The sequence below is a fragment of the Terrapene carolina genome, unplaced genomic scaffold, assembly GCF_002925995.2.
Source record: "Terrapene carolina triunguis isolate 2854851 unplaced genomic scaffold, T_m_triunguis-2.0 Scaffold66, whole genome shotgun sequence".
NCBI classification, from domain to species: Eukaryota; Metazoa; Chordata; order Testudines; family Emydidae; genus Terrapene; species Terrapene triunguis.
Genome location: NW_020664417.1, coordinates 84,112,090 through 84,139,561, shown reverse-complemented (window position 1 = coordinate 84,139,561; position 27,472 = coordinate 84,112,090). Strand labels below are relative to the sequence as shown.

At 42.7% G+C, this 27,472-nt stretch overlaps 2 protein-coding genes and 1 pseudogene across 3 annotated transcripts in view; all 3 read left to right on the top strand.

Annotated features, from left to right (window-relative positions):
- HGFAC (HGF activator) overlaps positions 1–14,988 on the top strand; it is a 72,611-nt gene extending 57,623 nt beyond the window's left edge. Inside the window, exons 10-14 of one of the 2 annotated variants that reach the window (XM_024214906.3) lie at positions 164–407; positions 9,895–10,034; positions 11,536–11,676; positions 12,727–12,875; positions 14,697–14,988. In XM_024214906.3, coding sequence (XP_024070674.2) covers positions 164–407; positions 9,895–10,034; positions 11,536–11,676; positions 12,727–12,875; positions 14,697–14,906 — 884 coding nt within the window. In that variant the 3' untranslated portion in view covers positions 14,907–14,988. Of the gene's footprint in view, positions 1–163; positions 408–9,894; positions 10,035–11,535; positions 11,700–12,726; positions 12,876–14,696 lie in introns of both variants that reach the window. The other variant, XM_024214907.3, reaches the window with a different exon arrangement.
- Positions 14,989–19,655: 4,667 nt separating this feature from the next.
- LOC112117063 lies at positions 19,656–20,136 on the top strand (annotated as a pseudogene).
- Positions 20,137–21,471: 1,335 nt separating this feature from the next.
- DOK7 (docking protein 7) overlaps positions 21,472–27,472 on the top strand; it is a 92,476-nt gene continuing 86,475 nt past the window's right edge. The window contains exon 1 of the mRNA XM_029910680.1: positions 21,472–21,536. The gene's annotated coding sequence lies outside the window, so the exon portion shown is untranslated. The remainder of the gene's footprint in view (positions 21,537–27,472) is intronic.

Here is a 27,472-nt window from a genome sequence, read left to right as displayed (position 1 = left end):
TAATGAGCCTAGAATCAGAGTGTATGCCCCAATTCTGCTATTTAACTGGGTGAAATTCAATGAGACTTGGATACCTAACTTTCTTAGGCTCCCATGAAAATCCAAGTTTTGGAAATTGTAAGTATATGTAGTCTGATACTCACCACACCAATTTCTGTCTCAGACGCCAGGAAAAGGATACCAGATATAGTTCCAGATATTGTGGATACCTTTGCAGTTGTCAAAAGAGCATGTGGAAGAAGACACAAAAAACGAAGCTTCATCAGACCTAGGATTATTGGTGGCTCTTCGTCTCTACCAGGCTCTCACCCCTGGCTAGCAGCCATATATATTGGAAATAGCTTCTGTGGTGGCAGCCTTGTTCATCCTTGTTGGGTAATGTCAGCAGCCCACTGCTTTGCTCACAGGTAAACTCAATGCTTTAATAATATCTTACAGTTAGAGAGTCCCTCATATCTCAGTTATCCCAAATGCTTGTGAAACATAGAAGACTTACATATTATAAAAAAGAGATCACTTTATACAGCCTTGGAATGCTCCCACCTCAGAAATGGTATGCAGGAGCTCTTTAAGTGGACACAGCAACAGTACACAGGCAATTAAAAGGAAGTTTAATCTAATCAAGATGGAGGTGATGATCGTGGATAGAAGAGATAATCTTGAAAGTATGGTCATGTACACCTTGTACATGATAGGTTGCAGGTCAGGCCCTGTACCAAATATGAACTGGGTCCGGAGCTTCCTTTTCAGATCCATACATAAGATCCTTTGGTGTACTCTCAGATCTGTCAAATGCTAAGATAAGGTATATTTCACACAGCACCACCTTGTGGCTGAACAGTATCATACAGTTTAGCATTCCATTACATCTCCTCCTTTAATTCCTATCCTTTACAAAATTGTACAAAATGTACACTATCATGTTATCTTTAAAGTTCAGCATTCATCAGCCTGTTAAGTGCCTTTGAATAATGCAAGTTTTCTAATTACACAACCCGAACGCATAACATTTTGGTCATCTGGCTGTCCATTAGTTGCAATAACTGTCACAGGTCAATTTCAAATCTTCTTGTTTTGCATCCGCCAGCTGTAGAGTTTTCTCTGTTGATTGTTCTTTCTGAGGAACAAACTGTACATGTTGACTTTCGGTTGAACTTTTCTCTGTTGGTTTTGATCACCTATGATCTGGGCGATGAATTCTTTTTCTTTATGCCAGCTGGAGTTGTCCTTTTTCTCCATCCAGTTTGATATGAACACTGTCATCAGGTTCTAGCCCTCACAGCTCTCTGAGTGTAGTCCATTGTCAAAGTGTTCACAAGCTTTCTTTGCCTTTTTTATCTGATTTGGTTGCTCTCTTCATGTCTAGCCACTTTGGAGGTGTATTCTTTTTCAAAGTTGAAACAGTAGTTCTGAGTTGTCTTTCCATCAGGAGATGTGCTGGACTATATCCAGTAGCTTCTTCTGGTGTTGATCTGTAGTTCAGGAGAGCAAGAAATGGATCTTCCCGCTGTAGGATTTTCTTGGCTGTCTGTACAGCTCCCTCAGCCTCTCCATTCGCTTGTGGGTAATGTGGACTGCTAGTAATATGATCAAAATAATATTTTGTTCAGAATTACTTAAATTCTGCTGTAATGAATTATGGTCTGTTGTCCATCACTAGTTGTTCTGGAATACTGAAATGAGCAAAAGTGCACTATAGTTTCTCAATAGCACTGTAACATATGATGTCTTTTTCAATTACATAATTTCTATTTACCTGGAAAAACAGTCCACTATGATCAAATAATTATGTCATCTGAAGTTGCATAAATCGGCAGCTAATATCTTCCGAGATCTTTCTGGTAGAGGGTGTTATTCTGTATGGTTCAGCATTATATTGTAAGGTTATTTATACTAGATCTCTCTTCAACAGTCCAATATTATCAAATCCTGCACTGAATTCCTCCACCTTTTTCACTATGCCCATCATGGCTGCCATGCTGCTGGTCTTTGATCACATGCACTCTGAATACAAAGCTTTTGTCTTTGTAAATTGTTTCTGCGGTGAATTGGCCCATGCAGAATACCTCCAGGGCTAGTCAGAGCTGTGTCAGGTGCCTTCAACTCTGGGAGAGATTGAAGTTGATTGTAATTTCCTTCTGAAATGACTGTGATGTCTGCTCCTGAGTCAATTTTAAAGTCAACAGTTTTTCCATGAATACTGAGTTTCAGTCTCCAGGCCAGCTCTGGTCATCACACGTGATAGATAATAGACACAATGGCCCTTGACTGTCTGTAATGTTAGAAAACTCCCCGATTATGTCTTGTTATGGCAAACAACTGCAAAATGTCCATACTTTGTGCATTTGTTACAGCTTGCACTTTTGGCTGGACATGCATCATCTCTTGGGCTATGAATTTCTTCATATCTTGTGCATTTAGGCTTTGGTGTTTTCCTGGAATTTGTCCCTCTTAGCCACAGTGGTCTTAGGATAATGACTTTTAGCAGTCATGCTGAGTCTCTTTACTGCTTCTGAGCTAGTTTCAGGTTTTTCAAGTTTTTTTTTCCAAATGACTGAAGGATAACTAATGTGATGCCAATTTTTAAAAAGGGCTCCAGAGGTGACCCCGGCCATTACAGGCCGGTAAGCCTGACTACAGTACCGGGCAAACTGGTTGAAACTATAATAAAGAACAAAATTGTCAGACACATGAACAAAATTTGTTGGGGAAGAGTCAACATGGTTTTAGTAAAGGGAAATCATGCCTCACCAATCTGCTAGAATTCTTTGAGGGGGTCAACAAGCATGTGCACAAAGGGGATCCAGTGGATATAGTGTATTTAGATTTTCAGAAAGCCTTTGACAAGGTCCCTCACTAAAGGCTCTTAAGCAAAAGAAGATGTCATGGGATAAGAGGGAAGGTCCTCTCATGGACTGGTAACTGGTTAAAAGATAGGAAACAAAGGGTAGGAATAAATGGTCAGTTTTCAGAATGGAGAGAGGTAAATAGTGGTGTCCCTCAGGGGTCTGTACTGGGCCCAGTCATATTCAACATATTCCTAAATGATCTGGAAAAAGGGGTAAACAGTGAGGTGGCAAAATTTGCAGATGATACAAAACTACTCAAGATAGTTAAGTCCCAGGCAGACTGCGAAGAGCTACAAAAGATCTCTCAAAACTGGGTGACTGGGCAAGAAAATGGCTGATGAAATTCAATGTTCATAAATGCAAAGTAATGCACATTGGAAAAAAATCCCAACTATACATATAAAATGATGGGTCTAAATTAGCTGTTACCACTCAAGAAAGAGATCTTGGAGTCATTGTGGATAGTTCTCTGAACACATCCACTCACTGTGCAGCGGCAGTCAAAAAAGCAAACAGAATGTTGGGAATCATTAAGAAAGAGAGAGATAATAGACCGAAAATATCATATTGTCTCTATATGAATCCATGGTACGCCCACATCCAGTGATGAGTTGCCAAAATCTTAGGAACCGGTTCCCTGCCGAGTCTTCGGCGGCACGACGGCGGTGGGTCCTTCAGTACCGGAGCGAGTGAAGGACCCACCGCTGAAGTGCCGCCGAAGACCCGGTAGGGAACCGCTTGGTGAGTACAAGCCCCACCTGCCTCCCAAAACAGCCTATCTCCCCCCCCCATCCGACGCCCACCCATGTCCTGCCCTCGACTGCCCCCCTCAGAACCCGCAACCCATCAACCCCCCCGCTCCTTGTCCCCTGACCACTCCTTCCTGAGACTCCCCACCCTAACTGATCCCCAGAACCCCACCCCCTACCCAACTTGCCCTGCTCCCTGTCCCCTGACTGCCCCAACCCCATCCACCATCACCCCGACAGACCCTCGGAACTCCCACCTACCCAACCCCTGCTCCGTTCCCCGTCCCCTGACTGCCCCTCCAGAGCCTCTGCCCCATCCAACCCCCTCCCCCATCCCCGGGACTCTCTGCCCCTTATCCAGCCCCCCCCAGCCCTTTACCATGCCGCTTACCCCCACCTCCCCCATCTCCTGGAGCCTCAGCACGAGGCGTCCAGGAGCAGCCCTGGACAGCGCTGCAGCGGCGTGGTGGCTCCAGCGGGGCCTGAGCTCCCGCCGGTCAGCTGCAGCTCGCAGCCCCGCCCCGGCCTTACCACGCGGCTCTGAGCAGGAGGACCTCAGGCCCCGCTGGAGCCACCATTCTGCTGCAGCACTGTCCAGGGCCGCTCCTGGACACCACACGCTGAGGCTCCGGGAAGCGGGGAGGCGGGGGTAAGTGGCAAGGTAAGAGGCCAGGGACGGGGGGGTTGGATAAGGGGCAGGGAGTCCTGGGGACAGGGAGCAGGGAGGGTTGGATGGGGCAGAGGTTCTGGGGGGCAGTCAGAGGACGGGGAACGGGGGAGGTTGGGTACGGGGGAAGGCGGAGGCGGGGTCGGGGGGGAGCTTCAGATTCTTGTGGGGGCCCCTGCGGGGCCCGGGGCAAATTGCCCCACTTGCTTCCAGGAGCGGCCCTGGAGCTTGCAGCCCCTCCACCCCCCACCTTGCCGGCGGCTGCTCAAAGCAGCAGGTCTGGGGAGCTGAGCTGCCGGCGGCTCGGCACGCTGCGGCTCTGGGGGAGGGAGGGGAAGCGGGGGAGGGGCCGGGGGAGGTCCCAGCTGGGACTCCTGGGAGCTCAGGTTGGGGACAGGACGGTCCCACGGGCCGGATGTGGCCCACGGACCAGAGTTGCCCACCCGCCCGGCCCTTTAACAGCTGGTTCTCCACTGGCATCTAATTTTAGCAACCGGTTCTTGTGAACCAGTGCGAACCGGCTCCAGCTCATCACTGCCCACATCTTGAATACTGCATGCAGATGTGATCGCTCCATCTCAAAAAAGATATATTGGACTTGGAAAAGGTTCAGAAAAGGGCAACAAAAATGATTAGGGGTATGGAATGGCTGCCGTATGAGGAGAGATTAATAAGACTGGGACTTTTCAGCTTGGAAAAGAGACGACTAAGGGGGGATATGATAGAGGTCTATAAAATCATGACTGGTGTGGAGAAAGTAAATAAGGAAGTGTTATTTACTCCTTCTCATAATACAAGAACTAGGGGTCACCAAATGAAATTAATAGGCAGCAGGTTTAAAACATACAAAAGGAAGTATTTTTTTCACACAACGCACAGTCACTCTCTGGAACTCCTTGCCAGAGGATGTTGTGAAGGCCAAGACTATAACAGGATAAGAACTGGATAAATTCATGGAGGATAGGTCCATCAGTGGCTATTAGGATGGGCAGGGGAGGTATCCCTAACCTCTGTTTGCCAGAAGCTGGGAATGGGTGACAGGGGATGGATTACTTGATGATTACCTGTTCTGTTCATTCCCTCTGGGGCACCTGGCATTGGGCACTGTTAGAAGACAGGATACTGGGCTAGATGGATCTTTGGTCTGACCCAGAATGGCTGTTATTACGTTTGTTCTGCTGTTTTACTAGTTCTGTCTGTTTTGCTATCTGGTCAGCCAAACTTAGGGTCATGTCTGTATTTAATTGTAGCTGCTCTGAAAGATTTTTATCTGCTAGCCCAATAACCAGCCTGTCTCTGATATTTTCGTTTTGCAGTCCCAAAATCACAGTTTTCAGCCAATGCAGAGAACTGTTATAAAACATTCAACATTTTCCCTAGTCTTTGAATGCTCCAGTGAAAACATGCTGTTTCATAAATCACATTTCTCTGAGGTATATCGTATACATCAAACGTAGCCAAAACTCTTTCATAGTCATGTCTGTGACTGTCTTCAATAAAGTTAAAGGATTTAAAGATGTGCTCTGCCTGCTTCCTCGTAGCATAAATTAAAGAGCATACCTGAATGTCTCCAGTTTCCTTGTGGAGTTGGCTGCAATGCAAAATCCTGCTTTCAGTCTGTCCAGTCTGAAGATTTGTCAAAACTGAAATTATCTGGGACATTGAAGAGTGGCATGTGGAGGAGATCCTACAACCTTTGTTTCTTCTGATGGCAACCTTTGTTGCTGTTTCCTTCTGCTTTTGTTCTCCACTGACACTAGTTTACTTCTGACACCATGTCATGTACACATTGTACATGGTAGCTTGCAGGTCAGGCTATGAATCAGATATGGACTGGCTACAGAGACTTGTTGTCAGAAAGATACACCGCAGATGTATTCAGTATATGAGCCTTTAATGTACTCCCAGGCTTTTCAGTTCTATGCTCAGATAAGATATGTTACACATGGTGCCACCTTTTGCCTGAACTATATAATACAATTTAGTATTCCATTACAGTTATAGCAAGGATGATTATTTTTTAACATTTATATTATGGTCATGCCTAGAGATCAACCAGGTTCGGCACCATTTATGCTATCTATTGTACAATAAAAGACAATCCCTGATCCACAGAGGGAGTATATCCACCATTTGTTCAAGAAGCTGAAAAAAGTGGAGGTGTTTTTAGATCTTTATTTGATAGCAGAATTTTAAATTTTATAAAATTTAAAATTTTATAAATTTTATAGGATGGAGATGGTAAAGTTACTATCAGGCCATTCTATAGGTAAAAGGCCTATGGCCTGTTTTTTGTTCTGACACTGCTATGTAGCTATGTTCAGGCAGGCACATGTTTATTCTCTGACATCAGTAAGATGATGATGATGATGAAATAAACCAGATAGAAGGAAAAACAGAACAACAAAGCAGAAAGTAAACTGGGGGGGGGAGGGGAGGGAATTGTATAAAGGAACAATTTCTTTGAATAAATCTCCAGATAAAATTGCACTTGGTTGGAATTTTAGTTAATACATTCTATTTTAGAATTCCAATATATAATTGAACAATATATAATAACTGGATGTCCACAATAACAGTTTAGGATATTCAGAATATATTGTTAGGAGCTGCTGTAGGGAGGCAGCATTGGTCTAGTAGGTAAAGCAAAACACTGGGAGTCAGAAGGCCTGAGCTGTATTCCTAGCTCAGTTACAAACTACCTTTATGACCATTATTTAGTCATTCATCTTCTCTGCACCTTACTCCTCCTGTCCATAAAAAAGAGATGATAATATGTACTAGCATTTGTAAGATGCTCTGAGATAACATATTATATAAATACAAAAGGATATTATTATTATTTATTATTATTCCTGAAGGACAGAAAAGGCCACATTTTCAGGAGTAGATTCTTGCATGTGCATGAGCTAAAAAATAATTTGTGTCCCTATTCTCCCACTCTTACCCCTTACTTACTTCTTAAATAGCCTTACTGAAATTAATGGGTCCTCCTGACGTGTAAGAATATGCAAAATGAGCACTTGCATGCATAAGTATTTACTTGGACAAATAACTAGTTTTGTATGGGCGCATCATTCCCCGCCCCCGTTCAGTTATTTGGCTGGACGTTAATACACACTTTGTAGATGAAATTAGGTGCCTACTGTAGTGTTTAATGTTTAGTTCAAAATGCTCAAAACAGCCGAGTAATGATTTATTATATAAAATAAATTAAATTTGAATGCTATTAAATAGAATAGAGAGGAGTCTGGAAAAGAGCCTAAGGGAATTAGATGGCCAACTGCTATTGAATTTTATTGGGACTTGGGCAGCTAATTTCCTTAGTCTTTTTGAAATTTCTAGATGTAATAGGTAAGGAAAACGTTAAATATCAGATGCACCTATTTCATTCTGAATAATCCATTTGCCATACAAGCAGGATACTCTTTGTTTTCAGGGGTGAAGCTGATCACATCAATTGAGAAACGTGTTACATCATTTCATACCTGTTGTTCCTTTGCTTAGTGAGGAAGCCAAGAGTAACAGAAATAAATATGCAGATAGCCTCTAGAGCTAATAATATCATCCTGAATGTTGTGGTGAAGCATGTGGATCTTCAGCCACAATGCATTTGTTTTTCAAATGTTGTGAAATAGCTACTAATTTTGGCAGCTATTCAAGACATTTCCGCCCACTTCCAGCTGGTGGCTCGGTACACGCAGCTTTTCAATAGTTGCTCCATCATATTCTGCACCCTTATGTATGGTTAGCACGTATGAGATTGCTGATCAGCTGGTTCAGCTCAGCTGTTCTCTGCTAGGTGACGAGATACCTGTACCGTTCACTTTTTGTGTGACAACCCTCTCTTTTGTTTCTTCTGACCTTGGATATATAAAATAGCAGGATATGTATAAGCCATAGCATGTCAGTTTAGCATCAATAAGATATATTTTAGATATTTGCCCTAGAAGGGGTGGGCCTCCAATTTGCTTTGAGGGCCACAACATTTTTTCCAGGTTGCTGTTGGGAAAGAATCACAAGAAAATCATGTTCCCTGCCTTTCCTATTCTTTGGAATATCCTCTGTTGCTTTGTTGTCTCTTTCTTACTTTTAAAAAAAGAGCTTCCTGATCTTCCTTCTTACACCACACATACAGTAATTGTTAAACTAAAGCTATTTTCACTGTATACTAGAGTTCACCAATCACACCCAGTTCAGTATTCAGCACTGGAGGAGAAGGCATCATGCATCTATTTCTGGGAGGAAATGGCTACAAACATGAGGATAAGGGAAATTTGGTACTACTGGCTAACTACTTGTGCACATTGCATTACAGTAGACATATTGTATGCTTGGGTTATATAATGAAGTGTTTTTGAGGAACACAGATTCCCTGATGTTGAAAACAGTAATGGCTGAATTTACTGCTGACTTTTGCATAGAATCATAGACGATTAGAGCTGGAAGAAACCTCAGGAGGTCATCTAGTCCAATCCGCTGCTCAAAGCAGGGCGAACACCAACTAAATCATCTCAGCCAGGGCTTTGTCAAGCCGGGCCTTAAAACCCTCTAAGGATGGATGCATGTGCAACTCCAATTGAGTTTACAGCAATAGTGAATTTTAATCTCATTGCTTTCAACATCAGAATATTTAGTATGCTTCCAAACACTTCCTGATAACTAGGGCCTCTGTCAAATTCACAGCCGTGAAAAATGCATCACGGACTGTGAAATCTGATCTCCCCCATGATATCTAGTTATTGTATGGGAGGGGCAGAGCTGGGGGCAACCTAGCCGGAGCACCGACGGTGCACCAGGGTCCAACTGCTAGTCCCAGACTGGGAGGGATGGGACTTCCTTTTCCCTGCAGGGGCCACTGCCAGAGCTGGGTCAGATCCACCTTCAGGAACCTCCCCCAGCTGCAGGAAGCTTCACGGCTGCTGGCTGGGAGCGCAGCTCTGAAGGCAGTTCAGAAGTTAGGGTGGCTGTCAGCACCTGACCCGGGCGGGAGGCTGCGGCCTCGGCTGTCAGCTCCCAACCCGGGCAGGAGGCTGCTGGGAAACCTGGACATATGGTGACCCACGACCCTCACTTCTGTGCTGCTGCTGGCAGTGGCACTGGCTTTAGAGCTGAGCACTCAGCCAGCAGCTGCTGCTCTCCAGTTGCCCAGCTCTGAAGGCAGTGCCCCTGCCAGCAGTAGAAGTAAGGGTGGCAACCCCCCCCCCAATAGCCTTGCAACACCACCCCCTCTGCCCACAACTCCCTTTTGGGCTGGGACCCCCACGATTACAACTCTGTGAAATTTCAGATGTAAACATCTGCAACCATGAAACTGACTTTTTTACTCCTATGACCGTGAAATTGACCAGAATGGATGGTGAATTTAATATGGCCCTACTGATCACTCTTGAATGGCTGTCCCACACGCTTGATTGTTTGTATGTAGAATAAGAGCCTGATCCAACTCCTATTGGAGTTTTTCCATTGGCTTTAGTGAGGGCTGGAGTGGTCCCTTAAATCCAAGGCTCTCATGTTACTGTTTTTTGCATTTACTGTTCAGTGTAGAACCACACTTTAAGCACGTCTTTTTTTTTTCTTCAAAAGGACAGTGTCTGGCCCTGACTAATTGTGTTTTCCTTTTATTTAGTCCACTGAAGTCCACTATTAGAATTGTTCTGGGTCAGCATTTTTTTAATAAAACAACAGATGTAACGCAAACATTTGAAATAGAGAAATACATTTTGCACCCAGATTACTCAGTATTCAACCCAACTGAACACGATATTGGTGAGTATTTTAATTTTTTTACCATTTTATTTTATGCAGGTAGAGTTCAGTCAGTTTGGCAAAAATATATTGCATCACAATGCCTTACAGTGAGAAAATTAAGAAGTTCAGTTTCTCCAAGAGAAGGTCAAGATGTGACTTGATTGTGGTCTGTAAATAACTGTCTTGGGAGAAGATTTCTGATAGTTAGAGGGCTCTTAATTCTAGCAGAGAAAGGCATAACAAGATCCAGTGGCTGGAAGCTGAAGTTAGAGAATTTCAGGCTAGAAATAAGGTGCAAATTTTTAACTGGGAGGGTAGTTAACCACTGGAACAATTAACCTAGGTGAGTGGTAGATTCTGCATCACTTGAACTCTTTAAATCAAGATTCAACATCTTTCTAAAACATATGCTGTACTCCACCAGCAGTTATGGGCTTGAGGCACAAATTAGTTGGTGCATTTCTCTGGCCTATGTTATTCAGGAGGTCAGACTAGAGATTATAATGGTCTCTTCTGATCTCTTAAAATCTATGAATCTGTGCATCTTTTTTACACCAAAGAGATAATTGCATAATAGATTCTTTCCAAGCCTATCAATTCAGTTAAAAGTTAAACTGCAGGTCATTCAAATGTGTGTTTAAGTCAGATTGACAATAGAACAGGAATGTCCTATTTTCATATTTAGGATGATGGAACCTGGAGGTTCTCCATTAACAATCCAAACATGAGAGCCCTTTAGCTTTGAGGCTATTTAATAGGCTGGCACATGGGAAACCTTAGCACAAGAGTGGAATAGGTTCTTCTCGCAGCTGGTGAACGTTTTGTAGTAGATATGGTATTAACAGCAGGTGGTCAGGTACCGTGTTGACTGATGTGGTATAAGAATCTGGAGAGATTAATCTGGATCTGAGGTCTCATTCTGCTCACCCTGGTGTAAATCAAAAGTGACATCAGTGTAGGTGAGATTGGAATTAGGCTCATGTCCTGATTTCAGAAGTGCTGAGCACCCGTATCTCCCATTAACTTCAGCTGAAGTTGTGGGCATCTCAGCACCTCTGGAAACCTGACCCTTGCTTTGTAAGAAGAAATGGTGCGTACTTTATTTTTCATAACCCTGCATCCCCCCATTGGTGCTGAAACTAGAGGCGCTGGGCGTGTTGCCGCACCCCCCGGCTTGAAGTAGTAATAACAAACGCCAAATACATGGTTTCCATCATCAGCACCCCCCACTATAAAAATTGTTCCTGCACCTCTCTGTCTCCCCCATCCCTCATAAGGAGGTGCAGGAAAATCTACTCTGTAACATAAAAGTAAACTCTTCTGGAATAGGAATAGTCGAATGTGTGTCAGTCTTCAGTTGGCCGTGAAATCAGCAGTTGTTGGAATAAGTCTGTCTTTGAAATATCTTAATTAAGTGAGGCTAGGGATTAATTAGAATTGTACCTGAGATCTACTGCTATTAATCCAATTAAGAAGAAACAACTCTAATTTTACTACTGCTGTATTTTCTTTCCTGCAGTTTTAATTAGGCTCAAAAAGAATAACAAACGTTGTGCTGTCAAGACCCAGTTTGTTCAGCCAATCTGCTTGCCAGAAAGTGGCATGTCCTTCCCTGATCAACACAAATGTCAGATTGCTGGATGGGGACACAGGCGTGAGAGTGAGTTGAATGACAAATCTGATGTGAGGAAAAGAAATTGAGCATAACCCAAGCCTGACATTTCAGTGGTTCTCAAACACTGACTTATGGATGATGGGTGGTATGCTGAGCTTATGTAACTGGTTCCTGGAGGTGATTGTGAAACGTGTCAGTCTTCAAGCTTGTCATGTTTCTTGCTAGTTGTGCTCCAGTACAATCCTTAGATTTCCCTAAGTATTTTTGATTAATTAAGCTGAAAAAACCCCCAAGCCCATCTCTGCGCTCTGTGCAGCAGCTTTATGGCTTTCTTTGATGGATATTTTGTGGTGAAAACTCAGCTATGTTCGTATTTGTGGAGGACACTAAATGTGGACGGTTAGTAAATACACAGGAGAAGTTTCTCAAATCTTTTGATATCAGGGACTGTCTTGCTGCCTTCCTAAACTGTGTCAGGGAGATCTCAGGGACCGGCACCAGTCCACGGACCGGTCGTTGGGTAACACTGCACAGGAGGATAGAACTAAACTGTAAATGGACCAGGAGTGATTGGGGACTGCAGAAGATGATGGGAGAGTCGTTGCTAATAAATGTAAAGTTGGGTACATCCAATGTTGGGTAGTGCATCAACACAGATACAAAATTTGAGAGACCATAACTATGCAGCTACAGCCATTGTACCAAAGTGATTGAGTGTATTTCTCTAAAACTGTCCTAATACTGGCCTAGTTTTTCAAAAGATACCTCGTTTCTCAAGCTGTGTACCTGAAAACAGAGGCACCCAAAACCAAAGGCTGCTTTTGAAAAATGTGGCTATTACTTTGTCACATAGCTAAGTACTCTGATTGCCAAAGGGAAGATATGGAATCCTGTCTGAGAGGTTAGGGGACCATGTGGTCCACCATAGTAATCACTATCTTCAGAAAAGGTTCACAATATAAACAAGTTTGAGAACCATTGAGTGTTTGGTCAAAACACTCAATAGCTCTTAAACTTGTATGGTGCAGCATGCTTCCCTGATAAACTACTCCACAGCTAAAAGGAATTAATTTTTTGACGTTTTTTTTTTAAAAGATGCATCCAACTATTCTAACGTTTTGCAAGAAACATTGGTTCCCATTGTTCCTGAGCATAAGTGCAGAAGCCCTGAAGTTTATGGAGATGAAGTTAGTGAATACATGTTCTGTGCTGGTTACTTTGATAGCAAATCAGATGCCTGCCAGGTAATGCTATGGAATTGACTGGGGATGGGAGTGTGTGCGTGAGAGATATTACAGTATTAAAAAAGCTTTAAACCATCATATTTATGATTTTTTTTTCTATTTTGCTTCTCATTTTTGGTTTTCTCACATTTTGGCTCTGGGTGAGGGTATAGACTTGTTATTGCAACAGATTAACGTCTTTAAAGTTAAAGGGATTATTTCTACACAGACCACCAGATTTTGTTTTAATTGGTTCATTTTGATGGAGCAGGTTGTCAGTGCTTTGGGACACTATTTTGGAGAGCAGTTGGCAACTTGCTTATCAGAGGCTGGGAACATTTAGAGCTACAGATTTTGCTGCTGTGCTGCATTCACGGCTTGAAATCCTTATCAATAAATCAATCACTTATTTCCCCTTATTTGCTTTACAATACAGACTTGTGTAGGGCCTAAGTAGAAATAGTGGTAACTTCTTATTACTAGTTAACGTTTGATTTTTATATGAGAGAGGTTGTTTTTTTTATCAAGTTGGTATCTTTTAGGACTTCTAAAGTAAGAGATTAGACAGACATGTTCTGCTTGATTTTAAGAGATTTTCATGGAAAGAAAATGTGGGCTTTTTTACATCGGTGCATTGATACACAAATAGCTATGAATGACATTTATTATTTGTAAAGAGTAATGAACAAGGTGCTGAGAAGTAAATTAATCTTTGGAGAGCTCAAACTTCATTCTGCTGCTCATAGACACATTTTGATGTAAATGCATAAAACCTTTTTCTTTCCCCTTTGATCTCAGAGAAATTTTTTTTATGGGAAAAATATATTTTTAATTTTTTACATTAGGTTTCAGGTACTTAAGGAATAGTGGTTCCTTTCACCAGTACTGCTAACAAGATTTTATTTTCAGCCTTAAGAATAGAAATGTGTGTAGTTTTCTTTTCCTTTAAAAAAAATGAATGCCCTTGCTAGATGATTGCAAAGCTTGCATACATCATGATGTACCAAATTCACACTGGTGTAGTGTCAAAGCAGGCATGAATTTGGCCTTGTGTATTTGACAGGTTGAATGTTTTCAGGTCCAAAGATACTTGTGGTTACAATTGTAATGAAAACATCGATATTCAGGGCCAAATTTTTAAATAGCCGCAATTATAGTGCATGCAAAATTTCCAGGCATTGCCATGTAGAATTTCAAAATCACACATCTGGGTGTGTACATTGTATACATGCCTAACTACATGATTTGCATGACAAGTACCTCAGTTGTGTCCATGAATGTGGTTGTAATGGAGGCCATATGAAAATTGTTAACCTGAGCCTGCTCTCATTGAAACTCATGGCATAACTTCCATTGTCTTCAATGGGAAGAGCATCAGTCACTTGAGACTTAATGGTGGGATTTCAAAAGCATTCATTGCTGTGTATTTTTGACAATCCCACCCTACTCTTCTGGTCATTACGGGAAAAGTTCCATATCACAATTCACAATTTTTACAACTGGGGTTTATATTTTAATGGTGTCTTAATCTGTCTTTCACAGAAGCACAGATATTTACTAAATCCATATTATACAGTTTCTTGTTACTTTTTTAAATCAACATTTATTTAGCACTCACTGCCATACCATCTGAGTGCTCAATGCACAGCTTAGTAAAATGAAAACATTTTCCTTGTAAAAAATATTGTCTTATTGTATAGGGTAAGAGAAACCTAATCTTTCATTCTCTCAAATGAGTCACCTTTTGGGACTGATTAAATTAACTGATTAACTGATTAGATTAAAGATTGTTTTGTAACAAGATTATCAAGTTAAGATTATCTTTCCTTAATTTTAACACAGGGTGATTCTGGTGGATCTCTGGCCTGTGAAAAAAATGAAATATCTTACCTCTATGGGATTATCAGCTGGGGAGATGGATGCGGCAGGGCCAACAAACCTGGAGTTTATACCCGAGTGACCAAATATGTGGACTGGATAAATAAGCTAACCTCCCCCCAAAAACAAATAGCAGAACTTCCATATGTTACTGTTGCCACACACGTTGTATGAACATTATATCCTAGAGTAACATATGTATGGCCAATAATTCTTAGTAATTCTTAGCTGTACCATTAAAATTGATCTGATGTCAGTAAACTGTATCTTTTGATTTTGAATTTGAGGGCACTGAATGGCTCCAATAATGAGATGCAGAGCCTTTCACGTTTACGTCATTAGTTCGAATATATATCTCAAGCTGGTATGTACCAAAACTCATGGCTATCTGGTGCCTGCTTCATGATCTGTGTGAAATGCATAGGTGCTGACCCCATGGGTGCTCTGGGGCTGGAGAACTCATGGGAAAAAAAATAGTGAATGCTCAGCACCCACTGGCAATCCCACTGATCAGTTCCTCCCTCTCCCTTCTAGCGCTTCCCGCCCGCCGTGATCAGCCGTTCTGCGGCGAGCAGGAGGCAGTGGGGGGGAGGAGGAGGAGTGAGGGTGGGGCGCACTCAGGGGAGGGGTGGAGTGGGGGTGGGAAGAGGTGGGGTGGGGGCTTGGGGAAGGGGATGGAGTGGGAGCAGGGCCTAGGTTGGAGCAGGAGTCCAGCACCCTTGGGGAAATCCCAAAGTCGGCACCTCTGGTGAAATGAGTTAGTTGGTGGTCTCCAGCCAGTCCCTGGTGGAGGGATGGCCACATCACAAAACTCACCCTCAAAACTGGCATCCTTGTTGCTAAGCCCAGCACAGAGTTCAAGAAGTGAATGAGCATGGAGACTGAAATACTCTCACGCCCTTACAGGTGTTCCCTGCAGGTCAATGTTGAGACACATTGGCAGAGCATTACAGGAAAATGTGCACCACAGCTGCCTGTGCCAAACCAGTTCTATGGAAAAATAGAGGACTTGGGCCATGGATCAGCAAAGTATTTAAAGTTAAGTACATTCTTTGCTGAATAGGGGTGGATTTAAGGATGTGCCTAAAATTAAGAACATACGTACTCCAGTGCTTTGCTGAGTCAGGACCTTAATTTTCCAGTGTGCTCAGTCCAACACTTCCCCAAAGTGCTACATTTACTATTTAAAAAAACATTTCAGAATGATTGACTCAGACCTTTCTGAGACCACATCAGTTGCTGCTCATGCTGAGAGTTGTCGTGTAAACACATCACTTCAACAACCATTGAAGAGTGATTAATAGCCTTTTGGCTTTTTCTTGTTTTAATGATGTCTCACATTATTGTATTAATAAATATTGTAATTGTCTTGGAACTTAAAAAATATGGGTCCCATATATTATAAAAAAGAACAGATAGGTAGTAGTGAGTCACAAATAATTTTTCTTGGAGATTTAGTGATTACATGTCATGTTATATAGGTTACCGTCCAATGGAACCATCGATAACACAGATGGTGGCAATGATTGCATACTCTGTCATCCTAACAAAAAGTCAAACTGCATCGATTTGACATCAGAAAGCCATAATCCTCTGACTTGTCATCAGAATGGTAGATTATGGCTTTTTAAAAATAGAGCTTCTAGACATGTCAATTACATGAAGTCCTGGAATTTTAGTTCAGATGATCTTATTCAAATATTGAATTGAAGAGTTTTTAAGAGGCTTTTACCATACTATTAAATATTTTCAAAAATTGTTTTAAAATATCTGAAACTTTAAAATGGTGATTGGATACATGTATATTTTATACCATTAAAATAATTGATTCCATTTGATGGTTCTGGCAGTATCATAAACCACAGGGATTTTTTAGATGCAGCAAATGATTTTTAAAATTACAAAGATAGACTTTGTATAAAAAAAGAAGAAATAAGTTTCTAAAAGTATAAAGAAAATGCAAATGTTAATAAACAAGATAAGTGATGTGAATTATTGAATAAAAATATAACAATAGAGGATAACAATAAAACAATAACAATAAAAGTCTGTTTTTGCTGGTACTCTATTATTTTAAACATATAAATTAAAATCAAGGGGAGCTTGATGGTTCAGGGGACTGGTAAAAGATAGAGGATGAAATCATGCCTGTGCAGAAAGCTAGTACAAACCCCATGCTTAAGTTTCAGCAATGCATAATGGTGTGCTCGACTTCTGCACAAGGGTGAATTTCACCCAGTGGCTTTTTTACTTTTATATACATTTTCCAAATCCACACAAGTTTCTAGCAGTCAAAATGTTTTACTTCCGATGAGTCCAAGCCACCAAATTTAGATCTTGGTCTCAATTCTGATCTCTGCAAAGTCATGCATGTTCAGATCCAAGTTTGGCCTGCCTGACCCACTAATGGGGTTTGAAAATTCAGATCCTGATATGGATTTGGATTCCAAACCTGCCTGAAATAGAGAATTGTTTGGGTCTGGGGGTCTGGACACATCCAATCTCTGATCAGTTCCAGTATGATGATGGCTTGGTAGCCTGTGTGAAAAGAATGTGTCCATGTAATGAGACCCACTATTACCATGCTGCTGGACCACAAGGACTGAATTAGCATGAAGGCAAACTATACTACTCATCTCCAGAGATAGTGCCTCTGGAATAGGGTTTGTTGAAATCCATTAGTGGGACAGAGTGTGGGAAATTTTAACACTCCCTGAACTGTACTGCATCTGTTCTATGGACTCAATTTCACTTTAAAATTAATATCCATCTAAGCTGTACATATTTTTATTTGGATGTCTGGTGACATGTACACAGCCATTCAATCTTCACTCAGTTTTGGGGAGGGTGAAGGAACGGGCTGGCTGTGGGTTTTGGAGTTTGGTGCTGATGACAGCTTTTTTTTTTTTTTTTAGTTACTTACCTTATAATTTCCTTTTAAAAATGCTCACTGAGGCATCTGGACCTATTTATAACAGTAACAGCATGGACAAAAAGTCAATTCTAAAGGAAATGAAACTTAATCCACTCAACCTACCTCTTTCAAACAAAGGCCCGAGGAGCAGCTCCTCTCAGCTGGTGAAAATTGCCATAGTGCCATTCACTTTACTGGAGCTCTGACAATTTAATCAAGCTGTGGATCTGCCCCCAAGGTGAATAGATAATCCCTGCACTGTGACCTGAAGGTCAACGAACTAGAATGTTGTAATATTAGCAGGAGAAGCAAAATCCAGAGACAAAAGACTCCACTGAGAATGGTCTGCCTCCAGACTCTCATTCTGATGAGAATGTTGTTCACAATGCATCATAAAGGGACTCATAGCACCTTGTAGATTTTTGTTGGGTTTATACCCTTGATCAAGGAATTAGGTGCCGACATACCTTTGAGGATCTAAGCCTAACTTAGAAATTTGTTTAGATGGAAATTTTAATTATACCTCATATTGTTACTTCCCTCATCTGTAAATATACCGGAATGGTGATTATCTGACTGGAGAGAGAAATCCCATCCTATATTTATGCTCAAATTAAAGATGCTTTTCGCTAGAAATTGAGCTAAAGGAAAAAGCCAGTTAATAGAAACAAGTCCCTAATAAAATACAAAGCACACATCATGCACAATTTAATAAAATCTCCTTTATTATGTATCAGGAGACATCTCATCCAAAGTGACTAATTCAAAGGAAATAAATACATTTAAGCATCTACTGATACCAGCTAAAACCAGAATATTCTATTATGCCATTGTAAGAAAAGTCTACTGTGATGTGGCTACAGAAGCTCAAAGAAATTCAAAAGATGGAATTAGTTACCACCAAATTAAAACTCTGGTAGGAAATATTTTTAGAATGATAGACGCTAATTAGTTCATTGTTTAATTACGTAAATCTAAGGCAGTCAAATACATAACCAATTTTATTTGTTCTATCAGCTAGAGGTTAAAATTAAGTGGGGCTGTTCCACTTCATTATCTTGTGGCAGTCCCTTTTGAAAAGAAAAAAAAAATTTATTCATCTCAAGTAATCAGCATCTTGTTTTATATCATCTCTGAGGCGGTCTTGAGTGGAGTTTCCAGAAAGTATTTTGTGATAGATCCTTTACATTATGTTAAATACATTTTAAAAAAGAGAAATTTTGCATTATCTTATAACGGAGGGATGTTTATTGTTGCAGTTTTCCACTAATCTGATGGCAGCTAATTCCTCTTGTAAGGAGTCAAACTATAGCACTCTGGGCTGTATATTCCTCCAAGGGAGAGGAGAACTTCTGTTTGGTATAATTTACCTATTCTGAATTTACCTTTTGTTCATATAGCCCTCGATCCTGCAACAGGATCTGTATGAGCTGTGGATTCTTGCACCTGTGCAGTGCCCCATTGATTATAATGGATCTGTGCACTGGATTGCAAGAGAGAGGCTTGGCACTGTAAACTCTTCCAGGCGCAGACCTGTCTTAGTCTTTGAATGTACAGCACCTAGCACACTTTTGGGCACTGTGAGGGCGTGCGGAGACACACAAGACAATTAACTGCTTAACTCCCCTTCATTTCCCAACTGCCCTTTGTGCCTTGGGAAATCTCCTCCAGTATAAATAATAAACATGTAGAGCAATTGTATACTGCCAGGTACCTCAATGGCACTGCGTACACGGTTTGCTCAGAGTTTTTGGGAAAATTCACCTCTGGGTTGAGATGAAGCACAAAACGTTTCGGTTTCTAATGGAACGAATGTGCCCAAGTTCCAATCTAAGGGGATGGGGCTAGAGTGGCAGTAGGGAGCATTGCTCACGCTCGGTAGGATAACGAAGTAAGTATTTATGTCTTAATCCCGACTCTTGTCTGTTAGGCCGATCTTCCTGCCTATGAAAAGTAGAGATGAGAGAGCGGGGGAGGCCGGAATAGAGCAGCCAGGCCCAGGAAGCGGGATGGCGACGGCGATGGGGCTTTGGTTCCTGTCTCTCTCCCTGTTCCTGTGCGCCCCCCCGCCCGAGCTCGCTCCCTGCCCGATGCGGCTATCGGGGGGAGCTCCCCGGCCTATTCGCGGAAGGACCTGCTGGAGATCCCCTTGCCCCCCTGGCAGGAGCGCCCCAGCGAGCCCCTGCAGGCCAAAAGAGCCTGTACGAGAGCAGGAAGCGAGGCATGCTGGAGAACTGCCTGCTGTTCAGCCTCTTTGCAAAGGAGAATCTGAACAGCATGATCGAGCGGCAGCTGAACTTCTATGACTGTCTGATCAACGAGCCCAGCAACGACTGGGATATTTACTACTGGGCAACAAAAGCAAAGCCCACCCCGGAGGTGTTTGAGAATGGTGTCATGGTGATGCTGAGAGAGTTCACCAAGAACAAGAACAAGAAGCAGAGGCTGCGGCAGCGGGACCTGGAGTACCTCTTCGAGCCCTCACGGTGAGACACCCTGTCTGCTCCAGGATCCTTTTCTCATCCCTAGCAGCAGAGGCTGAGGTGCCTAGACCTATTTGGCAGCCTGCAGTGCTGTGGTCCTGGCTCCTGGAATCCTCCACCCAGTGGTTGCTTCTACCCAGATTTCCAAACCCCACCGAATAAACTTTCAAGCACTATCCCTGACCATGGGAGTTTCTACGTGGATTTGGCCCACTGTTGTACGGGTGCAACAGTCCACCTCAGAAGTGGCTGCATTTCAGTGGCACTGTATGTATATAGCTTATAGAGTATCTTGGTGTGAGAGAAATAGAACGTGATAGCATTAAAAAAATAAAAAAAGGTAGAGATGACTCTAAATGGCAGAGTTCAGCGCCATGGTTTTGGCCCAGCACATTAAGCACGTGCCCAATACTGAACACACGACTCCTCCCGCTGGCCTTTCACGGGACTACGCGAGTGCTTGAAGCGATGCCTCGAGCTCAGCCCTTGGTTAGATCAGGGTCCAAACCCAGTTCCCAGGGTTCCTCCGGGGCGTTGGGACCGGGGCGCCGCTTCATCCCCTGGATCAGCGGCGAAGTTGCCTTAGGGTGGGTGGGGATCCAGCGTTTCACCCTGGCCCATTATACTAGGGTGACCAGATGTCCCATTTTTATAGGGACAGTCCTGTTTTTTGGGGACTTTTTCTTATCTAGGCGCCTATTACCCCCCACCCCCTGTCCCGTTTTTTCACAGTTGCTATTTGGTCACCCTACATTACACAGCCAAGCGCCTCTCCCAAAGTGCAGGGCTGTGCCCAGCTGAGTGTTTGCCGCCTGCTCACACAGGCGAGGGAGAAGGGGGATCTTTCAAACCGTGTCTAACCACACGTCCCAGCCCTTGAACCCAGCCCGGCCAGAGCGCAGCCAGCCCCCCCGCTCGGGATGGGGGGGGGGTGCATTGGCTCGGCCGTGCCGCCGCAGGGAGCGCGTGGCTCCGGCTGGCGGACACCGCCCCCCCCCCCCGGCCGGCTGTCCGCGTGCAGCGGCGAGCTAATAAAGCTATTTTGAAAGTGACCCCGCGCCCCGGCCCCGGGAGCGAGCAAGCGCCGCGCCGCGCCGCGCCGCCGGGAGCAGCTGTCTGGCTCCGGAATCATGACTGAAGATGACGGATTCCGTGGTGGTGGAGGGTCATGTCAAATTGAGAGATGGAAAAAAGGTCGCCGCTTTGCACCTTCCCGCGGCTTTGTGCTTGCAGGGGAGGGGGCGCCCCCCCGCCCCCGGGACTGCCCCCTCTCTCCCCACCCCCGGAGGGCGCTGCTTGGCTGGCGGGGGAGGGGAGAGCTGGCCCCGGGCTAACTCTGATGTCTCCTTGTTTCTCTGCAGTGGAAGACTAGGTGGCTGGTGCTGCGCAAACCCTCCCCGGTAGCAGGTAAGTGCAGCCGCGGCGGGCTGTGCGCTTCGCACGGGCGGGGGAGTGGGAGACAAATCCCCCTCCCCCGGGCTCCTGGCAGAGGAGACCGACCTGGGAGCTCGTCCCCCTGGGCCGCGGGAGGGGGGGGGGTGGTGAGGAGATTAAACTCTCCCCGCATCCCCGCTTAGCAGCACCTTCCCAGACATGTGGGCTGGGCTGGTTTCTCCTTCTTCCCTCCTTTTCTATTAGCCCGTCACTTGGCAAGGGCCAAGCAGCTAGAAATAGCAAGAGGATATGGAAGGCGCCCCAAAGTGTAATCGAAAGAGAGCATGGGAAAGGCAACGGGCTAGCGCCGAGACCTGGAGAGCTTCATGATTCCTCCCTCGAGGTCTGGCTGGCTCGCTTTACCCTCTTGGGGGTCACTGCTGGGTCCTGGTGCGGCAGCGCAGGACTCCATTTCTTTTCAAGTTCACACATCTCATGTATTCGGGGCTGCTTGCTACCCCTTTTGCTCAAACTCTGGTGGAGCCTTGCTGTTCCCTGTTCAACCGCGCTGGGTTAAGTATCAGAGGGGTAGCCGTGTTAGTCTGGATCTGTAAAAAGCAACAAAGAGTCCTGTGCCACCTTATAGACCAGGGGTACGCAACCTATATGGCACGGTGATTTTCAGTGGCACTCACACTGCCCTGGTCCTGGCCACCGGTCTGGGGGGCTCTACATTTTAATTTAATTTTAAATGAAGCTTCTTAAACATTTTAAAAACCTTATTTACTTTACATATAACAATAGTTTAGTTATATATTATAGACTTATAGAAAGAGACGTTCTAAAAATGTGAACATGTATTACTGGCACGTGAAACCTTAAATCAGAGTTAATAAATGAAGACTCAGCACACCACTTCTGAAAGGTTGCCAACCCCTGTTATAGACTAACAGATGTATTGGAGCATAAGCTTTCGAAGTGGGTATTCACCCACAAAAGCTTATGCTCCAATACATCTGTTAGTCTATAAGATGCCACAGGACTCTTAGCCGCTGGGTTGTTTGCTCCATCTAATCTGGGCCTCCTCTCTTGTAATATCTGACCACTTCGGAAGTGGCCTTTTTCGCTGGTGGAAGGGGTGGTTCCTGAATTGTTAGTAAACTTATTAGGGCCGTTTGAAAATCATTTAGTTGAAAGGCTAGGTCAGTACTGTGCTGTTATATTTTCAAATCTGGAAATATTTTTCAGTGTCACATGGAATGCACATATGTACATATGTATGTGAGCCTGCATTACCTGAAAGCTGATTTGGGAATCACCATGAACTATTTGTTGGCTTTGGACTTAAGTTTATACTTTATCTTCTTTAGGGTCCATTTTTCACATGTACGTGCCTAAAGTTAGGTACCTGTATCATTATTTTAGTAACCTAAATTCTTGTTTTTATTAATATTTTCATGCTGATTAAATCACCTACATCTCTATTTAGCATCCAAAGTCTGTTGTTCATAAAGCTAATGTTTAGGCTTCCGAATATGAACTTAGGTTCCTGACTTTAGGTACTCAAAGTAGGAAACTAGATTCTTCAGAAAGTGGCAGAACAACAAAACATGAATGCTTATTCTACACTTTAAAATGTATTATTTTTATTATTTAAAATAGACCGTGATTGTTGAATGTCCATAAACCAGGGTGCCCTTTCTTTGATGTGTTTTTAGTTTTCATTTCTTTAGACAGTTATATGGTAAAGCTCTTAAATTTTGCATTTGCAGCTGTTTCTGCTAACAGGTGCAAGAATGCAATCCAAAATGTCTGTGAGGCTTTCTGTTAGTTAATGTACAGTGCAGTTTTTTCAGCTGTTTTTCACCTCTTTGGAGGGATGCCCATTCTTTGCCCAACTGAGCCCTCTAATGGCAAGTTGCCAGGCGTCAGAGCGCCACACCTAACATTCATAAAAAACAAGCACATGCAGCCCCTGTTGTTTCGCTTGGAAGTTAGTGTGAGCTATGGAAGTTAAATCTAAAGATCCCTGCTTGAGATTATCCATTTATTTCACTTAAGAGACAGCACAGCCTGCTGGGAAGGGAATCTGCACCCTGTGGATGGGTCTGGGGTGCATTTCTGTATCAAGGACAAAGGAGGTGGTAAGCTGCACTAATTTTCCTTGTGGATCCTGATACGTTTGTGGAATGCACTCCTCCAATGAGACCTTGAGATTGTGATGTTTCATTTTGTTGTATAGATGTTGTCTATTAAAACATCTTTAGGAAGAGGTTAAAACAAAAGGTGACAAAACCAAATATTGAAAACCAAAGGTGCAACACAGAATGATTATGCAACAGTAGCTACTGTGAAGCATTCAGCTAGGAAACCTGATCTGAGATGAACAATTTGGCAGTGTAGACCACACTATTTCGTATTTGACTAAGCTGTCAACTACTGTAAGAATTTCATTTATGGTTCGATATGTTCTAATGAACATAAGAACAGCCATACGAGTTCAGACCAATGTAAATCTAGTCCCGTATCCTGTCTTCCGACAGTGACCAGTGCCAGTTTTTTGAACCTCGTTACACTTTTGGCCTTCATAACATCCCCTGGCAATGAGTTCCACAGGTTGACTCTGCGTTGTGTGAAGAAGTACTTCCTTGTGTTTATTTTAAACCTCCTGCCTATTAATTTAATTGGGGACCCCGGTTTGTGTGTTATGTGAAGGGATAAATAGCACTTCCTTATTCACCTTCTCCACACCGTTCATGATTTTATAGACCTTATCATACCTCCCCTCAGTTGTCCCTTTTCCAAGCTGAACAGGTCCAGTCTTTTTAATCTCTGCTCATATAGAAGCTGTTCCATACCCCATATCATTTTTGTTGCCTTCTCTGTACTTTTTCCAATTCTAATATCTTTTTTGAGATGGAATGATCAGAACTGCACACGGTATTCAAGGTGTGGGTTTACAGTGGATTTATATGGTGGCACTATGATATTTTCTGTCTTATTATCAATCCCCTTCCAAATGGTACCTAACATTCTGTTAGCTTTTTTTGATTGCCCATGCACACTGAGCGGATGAGTGAACTATCTGTGATGACTCCAAGATCTCTTTCTTTGGTGGTAACAGCTAATTTAGACCCTATCATTTTGTATGTATAATTGGGATTATATTTTTCCAGTGTGCATTACTTTGCACTTTTCAATATTGAATTTCACCTGCCATTTTGTTGCCCACTCACCCAGTTTTGTGAGATCCCTTTGTAACTCTTCACAGTCTGCTTTGAAGTTAACTATCTTGAGTAACTTAGTATTGTCTGCAAACCTTGCCACCTCACTGTTTATCCTTTTTTCCAGATCATTTATGACTATGTTGAACAGCACAGGTCCCAGTACAGATCCTTGGGTGACCCCCGCTATTCACCTCTCTCCACTGTGAAAACTGATCCTTTATTCCTATCCAATTTCCGATTTTTTAATCAGTTACGGATCCATGAGAGAACCTTCCTTCCTTGTCTCATGACTGCTTACTTATAAGAGCTTTGGTGAGGGACCTTGCCAAAGGCTTTCTGAAAGTCCAAGTACACTCCATCAAACAGATCACCCTTGTCCACATACTTATGACCCCCTCAAAGAATTCTAGTAGATTGGTGAGGCATGATTTCCTTTACTAGAGCAGTGTTGACTCTTCCCCAACATACTGTGTTCATCTATGTCTCTGATCATGCCTGGTACTGAAGTTAAGGCTTACTGGTCTGTAATTGCCAGTATAGCCTCTGGAGGCTTTTTTAAAAATCAGCATAACATTAGCTATCCTCTAGTCATCTGGTACAGAGGCTGATTTGGGTGATAGGTTACATATCATAGTTAGTGGTTCTGAAGGAATTCAAATATGAAACTGCAGAACTCTTGGGTGAATACCATTTGGTCCTGGTGTTTTATTGCTGTTCACTTTATCAGTTTGTTCCCAAATGTCCTCTATAGATCCCTAAACCAGGGACAGGTCCTCAATTTGTCACCTAAAAAGAATGGCTGAGGGAGGCGTGGGAATCTGATGCAAAGAATTCATTTAGCTTCTTTGCAACAACCTTGTCTTCCTTGAGTGCTGCTTTAGCACCTCGATCGTTCAGTAGCCCCTGCTTCTTATGTACTTAGCATTTTTTGGTGTTAGATTTTGACTCTTTTGCTAATTGTTCTTCAAATTTATTTTTGGGCTGCTTAATTATACTTCTACATTTGACTTGCCAGAATTTATGCTCCTTTCTGTTTTCTCCAGTAGCATTTGACTTCCAATTTTAAAAGATGTCTTTTTGTCTCTCACTGTCTCTTTTACCGTGTTTAGTCTTGATGGCATTTTCAGCTCAGGCTCTGGAGGCCCTGCCCAGCTTCAGAGTCTGAGCTCCTGTCCAGGCTGCAACATCTGCAACAAATAATAAAAGTTGACAACATGGCAACCATAATATTTATTAATAACAGTGGCCCCCATCTTGCATTCTGATAGCGCAGACAAACCCTGGACACTTTTAACCCTGGAACTAATGTCACATAGGGGTCAACAGGACTGCATGCAGGCTCAGGAATCTGCCCATGAGAATTGGGTTGTAGGATTGGGGTTTGTTTCCATTTCCACACCAGAGACTGTTGGGACAAACTGTTGCCAATTTTACATTTTGTAAACCTGAAAAATTTACAAAATTTAAAACCAAAACAAATGTTTCTATGATATTAAAGAAGATCCACTAGATTTTTTTTTTAAACAAAGAAATATCCCCCTGAAGTGTCTATAATTCAAACACTGCAGTGTTCTGCTAGAACTCAAAAAGAGTGACGCTGATCATGAACAAAGGGGTTACTACTGGCTCATCTGTTTTCACTGTCAAAGCTGAAAGAAATGCAAATAATGAAGGAATGATATTGTCCTAACTTTGCAGCCCTCACTCAGGCAACATTCCTAATGAAGTCAATGGAAATTTAGTCTGAGAAACCGGGGAGTGACAATTTGAATCTCATAAGTAGTGAAAAGCAAAAAAAAAAAAAGGTAAAAAAAGAATCCTTTTCATTTTAATAAACTATGGTGTTACAATCTTGCTCACTTTTTGGTTTTTATTGTGAGATTTATCATATTGGGTATTTTTCTTGAACCCGTAGCTCCTGGAATCATATGATTATGTCTCATTCTTTCTTTTTTCTTTTTCATTTTCTTTTTTAAAGTATATTTCACGGTTGTGGAGAAAAAGCTTGGAAGTGTTCCTCAAATATAGCCTAAAATTTCTGAAACCAGAAAGCAAACAAAAAGAACCCCAAATCTGTTATATTTAAAATCTCATGATTGGGGGCCTAATTCATGAATTTTGACTGCATGGAGTTGGCAATAGTGGTGTTATTTGTAACATAGATAAGGAATGTTGTAGGGGTTTTTTACACTATCAAGTTAAAAACATGTTTTTCATTAAATTTAGAGCATCACAAAGATGTACTACTTTTACTACTGATGTCAACACTAGCTCTTTTAATATTTAATACCTTAATTTTAGGAAATTAAGGAAATTGCTGGTTATGACATGAAGCACATGGAAAACCGTATGCATGGCTATAAAGCATACAAAATGTGTATGTTAATGTGTGTTAATCCTAGGGTCATGAATTTCAGTTGACTTAGGCCCTGGACCTGCGCTTTACAGTGCATAGATGGGCTGATGTGCCTACAAAAAGCCCCCTTGATGTTCGTGGGGCTGCAAGCAGGTGTAACTGCCCACTTGCACATTGTAAATTACCGCAGTGATTTGAAGAGGTTAGCCCTGCAAGGTGTTGATGCCTTTGTGTGATGAGTCATCCGTGAGCCTGAGTCTGATGAGTCATCTGAGGTAATTACCTGGGAGTCCTAAGGGTCCAGTGAATCCCCAAGCAGGGGTCTAATCAGGTGACCCCAAGCTAGGTAGGTAGGCCTAATGAAAGCAGACACTCAATGTCACTAA